General features: G+C 39.2%; 1 protein-coding gene across 1 annotated transcript; it reads right to left on the bottom strand.

Moving 5' to 3' along the window:
- Positions 1 to 4,303: 4,303 nt before the first annotated feature.
- MED4 (mediator complex subunit 4) lies at positions 4,304 to 10,474 on the bottom strand (the record flags this gene model as incomplete). The annotated part of the gene is made up of 6 exons (XM_010139366.1): positions 4,304 to 4,980; positions 7,645 to 7,776; positions 8,523 to 8,609; positions 9,556 to 9,613; positions 9,909 to 10,079; positions 10,408 to 10,474. Coding segments are annotated over 6 exons (688 nt in total), but the record flags the coding sequence as incomplete, so codon positions are not given.
- Positions 10,475 to 10,908: the final 434 nt, after the last annotated feature.

Genomic DNA, 10,908 nt, shown 5'->3' on the forward strand with positions numbered 1-10,908 from the left:
CGGTCGCGGCGGGGGTTTCCCGCGCTCCTCCGCGTGGAGAGCTGCCGGCACGGCCCGTCTCCGTGTGCTGTGTCAGAATTTACATCTCCGAGGACGTTTTAGCTTAATTTGTGTTATATTTGCCTGTATTGCCGCCCAGTGACGTACCGAGGCCAGGGCGTGGCTACAGGTGACATCTGTTCCGCAGATCCGAGAAGGCTCGGATTTCCGGCGGGGTCAAGGCTTGTCGGAGGGAAAGTGATAACGTGCGGCAGAGAATTTCAGTTTGTGTTGACGATTCCAGCATGGTCTGTGCGGACTTGCAGGGGCAGAACTGTCACATGATTGATTTTATACTCTGGTTCCTTTTTTTTTTTTCCCCCACAGGTTGGGAATGGGTGAAATGGGATGAATTCCCTCCAGCAGATCAGCTCTTCTGGGGCTTACGCTGCTTAAGAGAGCAAGGCTACAATCCCTTCACGGAGGAGCTCGATCATCTGAAGGGGTACACGGGAAGTCACCAACTGGCATAAAAAAATCATTGTAGTGATGAAAGAAGTCGAAGGGCAGACCTGCTGTTTTTGGTGTGGAAAAGAGTGTGTCATGCTCACCTTGCCCACGTGAAAATCGTACCTCCCCAAAGCCAAAACTAAGCCAAATGTTCCAGTGCTTATACCAGACTTCGCAGATCAGTTGTCTCTCATTGCAGAGCTACTTCCAGCTCTAGCATTTAACAATTAATGTTTTCTTCTATAGGAAACTCACGGTGTTTTTCCTGGTTCATCTCCCTGTAGATGAATAGCCCTTGAGAAGTCAGAAGTAGTCAGAGAAACTTACTCACCTTGAAAGGGTCGGAAGGTTCCAAGAGGAACCGACTTGTTCAAACCCCTGTCCTGCTTTCTGTGTAAAACTACTTTGGGTATCATGCTGCTTTCCTGTAATTACAAATCCTGGACCAATTTTTAAACTTAGCCTTGTCTAACAGCTTCAGTTAAGGTACTGTCATGAATAAAAGCCGCATATTCCAGACAATGCCTCATTCTCCTGCAGACAGTAATATGTACTTGAGATAATCAGGGTGTTAAAAACATTCAAGTGTTGCAGTGGCTCCTTGTAGGGAATTAAAATTCCCTGACCCTTCTCACCACCCCCGTTAATGAGAGAGTTCTGTTTGCAGCCTCGGTTACCTTAGAGTTTACCTGCAGAAGCATTTCAGGTGTCTGCTGTTGATCTTAATTCCCGGTCATGTAATTAACCTCTTAATGGTTCAATGTGGAGGTGCCTACGGCTCTACCAGGCCAACGCAAACGACACGGTACAAACTGACCTCACGTGTAGGTGTAGCCCTATGTCAGTCAGTCACGCTTTCGGCTAAAGAAGGTTGTCACTATGGAACAGCACAGATAGGTGTGATTCTGTATGGCTACTGCATGGGATTTGACAGAATTGTTAACTTTCCGTTTGATGTGACTAAATGATTGAATTGGTAGCGAATGAAATCGGAGTACACAAAGATAGGTGCAAAACCGATGAGTTTGTATTTTTCATTTTTCTACAATCTGTAACCAAATTTGATTCTTTTCCAGCTCTCGGCATTAGGACATTGCGATTAATTTTACGACATGACTTTTTAATTTTAGGATATGACTTCCAAAAAAACTCATTAATTGGCTCATTTTTTTCTTCTCTTCAGGGTTCTTCTGAAACACAGTTTTTGTCTGTTTCCTTTACGTCTGCTCATTGTACAAAATGTCCTGAGATACCTTCCATTTCTTTTGAATAAAACATAAGCACAATATTGAAAGATTAAAATTGTCTGAAATTGTGAACTGATGTGTCAGTTCTTGAAAGAAGTGACTTCTTTACTTTGCATATACATTTTCTGAAATGGCGATGGCTCTTTTTGCCAAGAAGCAGATGGAGTGATACGAGGTACAAGGACGCTACAGATGATTGCAAGCCTCCTGCTTCAAATTCGAAGTATTAACTAGACACAACTTCCCTGAAGACAGATATTCTTTCTCTGAAGTGAAGAAAGAAGATTGCATTATCAAGCATTTTTGAAATGGGAAATATCCCTGAATATTGCTTTAGTACCATATCTTTGTAAAAAGCTTAGCTTTTCTTTTCAAGAGTGGAGATTTTCTTCCTGAAAGCAACTTTGTGTACTCTGAAGATTATTCCAGTCAGCTGTTAACAAAGAGGCTGTATGAAGAGTTAACAGATGTCCTGCCCATCTGTCCCAAAGAATAATGAGGGGGAAAAAAAACCCAATTAAAATGATTTACTGCAGTTTTAAATTTTAGAAGGCATCTAGCTCCTGATCAGAAAAGCGTGGGCACTGTAAAATGGTTTGTCATGCCATAGAGGTCTTGTTACCACTAATGGTTATATTCATTCTATCTGTTGCAATCAGCTGTCAGCAATACCTAACCCAAATAACTTGCTTTGTATCTGTCACGCATTTAGGACTTTTTTCCACCGCAGATAATTTGATTCTAGTAGTTCTTAGCTGCTAAGACTCGGTCCTTACATTTACTTCGGTTTTGTGGCACTTTGCTAAATAGGAAAATCTTGTTACATATGCATCTAAGCCACCAAGGAGCAGAACACAGTTAAAACTTTGGGGTTTGCTAAATTGCTCATAATAGACAGAAATGGCGTAGTTACCCAGTATTGACAATGATGTGAAGCTTGGAGCACTGATGTGAAAAAAAATGGTTAGTGTGCATCTTAGACCCAAAACCTGATTTCACGTTAAATGAACAGTGGGCCAAGCTGTCATCTTATCTGTTTCCTAGATCTTCCACAGTGGTCCCATTTAATCCTTTAATAGACTAGGAAACCACCCAGAAAAAACAGTGGTCATTGCTTCCATTTATTCTTATTTATGTCTCGAAACGAAATATGCACGATATTTCAGTTCGTGAACTGCATGAAATAGGCATGTACAATCTGCCCAGAACTCATACATTACACTTCCCATTACTATTAATTTACTCTATTTGTATTTCATTCCAAGAAAAACAGTGTTCTTATAAATTAAAAGACAAAAGAGAGCAGTGGCTGTGTCATAAAATGTCTTAAGGGAGGGGCACTTAGGAGAAAAAAAACCTAATCCCATAGCACAAAGCATTAAGCAGCTGTATCTTGCAATACTGTGTATGATTCTGATCAGATGTGTAAGAAAAAACAATGTGAACTAGATCAGGTGTAGGCAAGGTAGGATGATTGAGAGGATTAACATGATTTACAAGAGGAAATACTGTTCTCTATAAAAACATAAGGAGTGGACACCAAAGAGGAAAAGCTGATGTGAATAAAGCTTAAATTCAGACTGCGTAACAGAATTGAATTTTTAATAACTCTGAAAATACTTCCAAAAGGAATGGCTTTCCCCATTTCTCTTTTAAAACAAGAAATACGGCCCTATGTCTTCTTGATCATCTGTCATGATGTCATGATGGCCACATGTCTTCTTCATTTCTCCATTGTACATATTGTACATATGTTGGCCACATATAGCAGTGTTACTGACAGTAGTATTTGAAAGATTGTCTGCGCAATGAGGAAGGACCTGATTTATCAGCTATTTCCTGGAAAAGTGGAGAGAATTGTGATCTTTGCCTCAGGAAGCCTTGTTGCGGGGCAGAAACCTGTAACTGCCATGAGCAACAGTTCACATATATAACACTGATGGAATCACAAAATGAAAGAGAAGTAGCTGTCATGGCTCCTCAAGCAAAACAGAACAAGGCAAGGAAAGCCAACAAAAGTGCCTTTGGAAAGATGAAAGAACATTGTAGCTGAGACAGGAAATGCAGCTGAAGTAAGCAAATTTGCAGGTTCAAAGAACTGAAAAAATTACAGGTGACAAGAATAAAGAATCCGTGAGCACTTTGAACTGAAAGGACTTTAAACTTGCAGCATGCCCCAAAGCGCATCATCCCCAGGATTCCAGGATGCTTAACCGAAGTTCTGGTGAAGTCTCGCCAATAGGCACTCCACCTCGCTGGTCGGTTACGTGTGTACCTGATACAGCTCAGCGGGAAAGGACAGACTTTCAGTTCCTGCCTCAAGCTGCTTCTAATACTGACTTGCCGTTTTGCAGATGGGGAAAATGGAGTATAAACTTCTGAAACCCAATCCGAATTCAACCACATACTGGGATAAAATGTGCTTAGTACTTAAGTTACACAATAACTCATTTAGGATTTAAGTTTGCAAAATGAAATGTAAAGTTACCTCAAAGATGAGTTTATTTATGACAAATCATTCATTATATATTACAATAATTACAAACTTTTTTAAACCTTATTGCCATATTTTTGTTCTCAGCACACATACAAGATGATCAAGAACATGGATTTAGGCAGTAACTTAAAAAGGTATTAAAATTACAAATTTCATGTCTCATTTCCTCACCATAGAAAAGGCTATCATCAAAAAGAGTAAAGTTACTATCAAACATACAAGGGGATTCCCCTTACACCTCTTTCCCAGGAACTTTTGTCATCTAATGTATAGTAAATATATATATACACACACATCTCTTGCAAACTTACACATTCACACATTTACGTAATCACTGGAAATTTGACATCTCTCCTCCAGCAGAAAGCTCCCAGTCATTTTACTTGAACATCTAATGGAAAAGAAATTTTGAAAGTCCATGATTTTAAATGCCACCCTATTTCTGCGCCAGCTGTTGTCTTCTCCCTGTGCAGGGCTGCCAGCATAACAAAAGAGTTTTGCACTTTGTGACGAACAGCATCTAACCTACCTTCACCACAGGAAAGGTCTACTAGGGATACTGTCCCTCTTGTACCTAGTCTGAGTCACTGCTGCTGCTTGAGGAGTCTGTTGACATAACTTCTACATCATCTTCATTCTCTTTATTGTGTCCTGGAGGCTCCAGCATGAAGTCATTACTATGGTTAGGAGGTAGCATGTTCATTGACATATCATTTGACTGCCAAGGATACTGAGGAGCGAGCACATCTAGAAAAAACGGGCATATTCAATCAAACTATCAGCGTTGTATATCAACAAATTCAACAAGTCAGCTCAACCAGAACTACAATTTAAAATTAAAACAAATGTTAAAATCATTCCTGAATTTTGGACAGATAAAACCCTCCAGAAACAGCTGGAAAACATCTCATGATGGAGCCATTCTACATTGTAAAAACCTATTCTGCTGGAAAGGCCCATTTGTGTAGGTGGCTCTTGATCTCTCATCACTCCACTTCAAAACAGCATATAGTCATAGGGAGCTTTTCACCTTCAAGCACAGTTTGAACTGACTTAACCTTCACAGCCACTGGCAGTAATGAAAATGGTCACCCTCTGTCAGTATGCAAAACTAGAAGAAAACATTTAATTAAAAAAACCCAACAACAAACAAGGTAGACCATTGAAATTCAGAGTAAAAGGTTTTATCCAAATTTGGCTGAAACACCTCAGTTATCATTTTTCCAACACCAAATATGATGCATCGAGTGCAAAGAGAAGAGTGTACTATAAAATGAGGGCCATAGACAGAGATATCTGAGAGGTGGGAATGTCCCTGTGCCTCAGCCAGGCCAACTTCAGTTGCCTCTTAACTTCTCTCAGCTCTGTTTCTTCTCCTTCTTCCAAAGCTGTCCCATACTGTAACTCCCTACCAACCTACTCTCCCCCCCAACATTTCCTAGTCTCTTCCTTCCTTGCCTCCAAAACTAATCCCTTTCCAAAGCTGCAGTACGTATCTATATGCCAATTTCCGCTCCCTTTTAATTTATGCTCCTACTGCTGTGCTTCAGTTGTTCTCAGCCAGGCACTGCAGCTAAGTCTACTGCATAAAAGAAACTTGTTACCTCCCACTTACAGCGAGAATTAAAAATAATTAGGCAGAGTCAGAAGCAAACAAAAGCCCACCCACATGACGTTTTGGGTACAGAAGGAAAGGGCACTAAGCATGCAGTCACAGGAGGTAGGCTTACTATCACTGAGGCACTGCCTAACTCAGAAGCAGACAGACTTCACACACACAGTATCTTCTGATCTCCCAGTCCACAGACACCTAGTATGAACTACAGCCACAGTCCCTTAACACCAGAAGCATTTCCTAGCTGTACATATCCGACCCACTAGCCAATGCAAAGATGTAATACAGCCTTTACACCAAGTTGAATGTGTGTGCTAAGCAGCCTCAAAGTTTTGAGGCTACCAAACAGCCCAGTGGCTGGCTTGCAGACTCAGTAAGGACTCAGTAACCAGACATGTCTCTGCAGAAGTCTCTAAAAGGACTAGATCCCGTAATCAGCATTCTCAGGCCATGCCTCCACACATTAACAGATTCAGGATCCCTACATAAAATTCTGGGCAGCCTTCTCTTTCTTTTATGTGAAGTTTTGACTTTTCCTCCTCTTACCTGGCACTCTATTAATTAGAGGATTTCCCCTGAGATAGGAGACCCAAATTCAATTAACAACTTAGAGAAGTCAAATCCCACATTTTCCATCTTCTTCAAGTCGTAAAGAGTGGACTTTCAGTTCTTACAGGGAGAGCGCTCCAAAGCAAAAGGAGCAAGTTTGCATATCCTCAAACAGAGGAGCCAGCCAGAATGGGCTCTACTGAAACAGCTCCATGAGGAAAACGCAACCTTAACATCTCCTCTGATCATATTTCAGAAGAACAGATGCTATGGACAGATGTCAGGGTTCCACTCCTGTGCAGCTCACTGACCCATTTTATGCAAGACCAGATGTTTAGAAAGTGAGATGATGCAGAACTTCAAGTCACTTCCTAAGAGGTGACCAGAGGATTAGACAGACGATTGGAAACACAAAATCCAAATTTACCATTCCTCCAATGGAGTTGCAATATTGGGGTTTTTAAAAAATATATTCAGTATAATTTTTGAAAACAAGCATTCCATAACACCTGCAAGTGGCTTAGCAGACAGGTAACAACTGTCACAGATCTCTTATGAATCCAAACTAAGAATTTTTTCATGGTTTAGTCTAGCAGATAATGCTGCACAGGTACAAAACAACTGAATTCTTGATTCCATTGCTGTAATTTACTGCTAAATTCGATTTTAGCATGAGTGAACGAATCCCACTAAAATCAATGGAAGTGCCCATTTCACTAAGCAATTAGGGGGTTAAAAATTAATTCCTACACGCGAGGTACTACCTCACCAGCTGTCCTTTGCAATGTCTTTTCAATCCAGAACTTCTAAGCAAACAGTCTTGCTATGCAGAGCATAGGCTTAAAGGAAGGTAAGGGATGAACTCTTTTCCTCCAAACACAGCTGTCACAATTCCGTACTTTCTGTCATCACTGCTAAGAAGTTAGCTTTGAAAATGCTTCTTTCTAATATGCTTTGATGTTGCTTAATTTACAGCAATTTAAAATAAGTGAACTGAAGGGTAACTAGGTGAGGGGTTTTTTATACTGACTTAGTCGTAGTGTCTGCAGTATGATTTAGCATGAAATAGAACAAAATGATGCATTTTCTAATTGTTAACTTTATTTACTACACCTTCTGCTAGGGAGCAATGTTAGCCAGAATTTCCATTATTTTAACGTTGATTTGCCTTTGCTAAGGGAAACATATAATTGCTATGACTTTAATAAGTAATAAAGAAAGGCAAAACAAAACTGAGTTTCTCTTACCTGGCAGTCTGCCTGCTGCAAGTGCATCGCCTGGCAAGTGTCCATTAACTCCATTGGTGGATGGGTTGTTCATCTGACCCAAGAGACCACTCCTCATTTCCAGGTCTGTAGGATATGGTCTACGCGGGTCCCCTTTATGAAAAAAGCAAAGACATGTTTTTAAATATTTAACAACTGTCTTGCCAATATTAACTTGTTCTTCAATGCCTAGCTTCCTGGCCAAAAATCCCTGCTCTGATTGCTTAGATCACACCTGTTTTGTTAAAATCCAAGTCCGTTCTTCATTTAGACTTTGTTCATTCAAACCTGGCAGTAAAAGCACATTAAAAAAAAAAATAAAAACCGAAACAAAACAAAACTAAAACCCTCGCGTTTAGAAGATACCCTTGCTGTCTCTGGTACTTCACAGCTTAACAGCAAGGACAGGAATTGGAAAAAAACACAATTCTCATTTGGGACACGGAGGATAGAACCCAAAATTGAAACCTGACATAATGAAAGTCCGGCTTCTGAACCCAATGATTATTAACATCCTCTGAAAAGAGTACTATAAGGGGCAGGAGGGAAGACACCCAAGCACATGAGAAAACTTTTAACATACTTGGTTCTAACTTATCATTGGAGCAGGGAAAAAAAAAAAAAGAGAACAGAGGAGGGCAGTCAGTTAATGGCAGCATGCAGTTTCATAGCCTTTTGAAGACACATGTAAAGCATACAGAACTTTGGATATCCATGTTTGTTGAAAATATTAGCTATAACAGCTGAAAACAATGTTACTCTAATAAACCCATATTTTTCACTGTATAAAAGCATTGTAAGTCCAGATACCGACCATGCTTTATTATAAAAAAATCTGTTGTCACAGACATGATAGTTACCTGGCACCCACGTCAGAGGAGCACAAACAGCATTGCTAGCACTGATCCTATGGGCATATTTAATTATTTCTTCAGAGGAAATGGCACCTGGAAGAATGGAAGAAAAGTAACTGTACTCGAGAGACTGCACCATTCAATTATTTCAGAATACTGGACACAAATACCTAAAAGATTGGGAATGTTTTTTTTTTTCCAACATTAGGAGCATTCTTCAAATGCAATGACTGCTTAGAGGATTCTTATACTATGTAAGGACAATCTTTGCAGTGAACTGATTTTACAGCCACGAGTTCAGTACACCATCAATGTCAATGGTTCTTCCATCTTGTGAAAAAACAATCTGTTAAGCAGTGTACTTCACAAGCACTATTTGTAAGAGAACTTCAGCACCTCCTTATTAAGGAATTTTCTGTAGTGAAGAATTTTTTTTTTGTTTAGTAGAGTGTGCCTGTCTTACAGAAACAAACTTTTATTAAATTCCTTGATTTTTTTAGATGAAGAGGAATAACAAAATGATAAAAGACACTGTAAAAAAAAAAAAAAAAAAAAAAAAAAAAAAAAAAAAAACCAAGAAAATATCTCTCACAAAAAAAAAAAAGTCAGTTTAGCTTTGTAAGTGCCACAGAATGGCAGGAATTGCTATAAATACAGACACAGTATTGCCAGCTAGTCAGTCTTTCAAATACAATGCATATGCACATATTCTCTCCCTTTCCTCAGCAGAACTACTGAGGCCATTTGCTGAAGCACTTAGGTAATCAGACAGATATACTTCAGTACCAGGAGAATAGTGAGACACTAGAATTTATGTTTAATATTAAGCTATGTTTGTCACAAAGAACAATTCATTCCTGCCTTTATTTTGAGGAAATGGTTATAGGTTCATAATGAATTGGAAATTTGTTTACACGTAAAGCATCCAGAATCTATGATAGTGAAATTAAAAAAAAACAAAACAAAACCCTTACTGGAGCTCACTAGCGACTTTCTTTACAACTGCATTTACGTAGCATGTATAATCGTGGTTACTCACCTTTTCTTGCCTTTTCAATTGATTTCAGTTTTTCCTTTGCTTGATAAACAGCTGTTGCCTAGTTGTAAAAAATGAACAAGCAAACTAAACCAAATCTTCAATGCAACTTTAATTTGTAAACTTCTTCATAAACTCAGCATTTTGAGAGAAACTTCAGCGAACATTTTCAAAATATACAGAAATAAAGTAGCTTTGAAAGTAAATTAGCATTATAAAGCACAAAAGGCCAAACCACCAAGCTCTTACTAAGTTTTAAATACTTAAATCTTCTCAAAGTAACACAACACCACTTTCTCCAGAACCACCTTTTCACAAGTAGATGCTTAAAAGCAAATGCATCATTATGAACTTACCAGTATGTGCTCTGCTTCTTTTAGCTGTTTCTGCAGCTGCTGAATATCATTATCCCTCTTTTCTACCACCTTTTCTAAAAGCTGCATTTCATGATGGATTTTCCCCTGATCAACTGCCAACTTCATTAGCTCTTGAAATTCTCCATCTCTCTGAATCAGCAGTTCTAGGATCTATGGAATAAGAGTTTTGTAGAACTTTTAATTTAGAGTAACAACACACCCTCAATCATGCTGCAAAGAAGAACAACTGACATTCACAGGAATATTTGTTTGCACAAAAAATTAAATAAAATTTCTTTTTCTGTTTGCAGAATCAGCCTATGAAGCATACAGCAAATGAACAAACAAACAACATGAGGACCAAGAATGCCTTTGTAACAGGGCCAAAACCTCATCATCACCATCAGCCGCACAAAGGGAGAAAGGAAGAAAAAAAGGAAAAAATTCTAAGTAAACCATCGTGCTTACTCAAAGAAATACAGTTTACAAGTCAGCTTACCTGGCTCTCCTCTCCTGGTTGTGGAAGCTTCTGGTTTCTTGAAATTGCCAAAATTTCAATTAGTTCCCTGAAAGGAAAAATCTCTGTTTGCACAACTTTCTAGGGCATTATTTGTAAATCACATCGAGTCATCCCAAAATTGTCAGAGTGCTGATATCATTATAAAAGCATCCATGGTCTTGAGTATTTCATAGCTGTGTAGTACAGTGCTGGCAGGGATTTCTCAAAGAAGAGTAATTCTGTGAATAGTCTCATGATTGAAGCAGGTTTTCTTCTTTGTTCTTTGAGCTCATGAAGTGCTCGTGTATCCGTACTCATGCAATGTGCTAAGTTCCTGCCAAACCACCTAAGACATAAGCAGAAGAACAGCACAATGGAACACATGCTTACCCTACTTCTACTGCCTTTGTTGCAAGAGGACATGAAAGTTGTCTTCACTATTTTACTTCTCTACTTTTTCTCCATTTTTCTTCCAGCAGAGCAAGTTTCATACTTGGGTTC

Source organism: Buceros rhinoceros, unplaced genomic scaffold (assembly GCF_000710305.1).
Source record: "Buceros rhinoceros silvestris isolate BGI_N320 unplaced genomic scaffold, ASM71030v1 scaffold18397, whole genome shotgun sequence".
NCBI classification, from domain to species: domain Eukaryota; kingdom Metazoa; phylum Chordata; class Aves; order Bucerotiformes; family Bucerotidae; genus Buceros; species Buceros rhinoceros.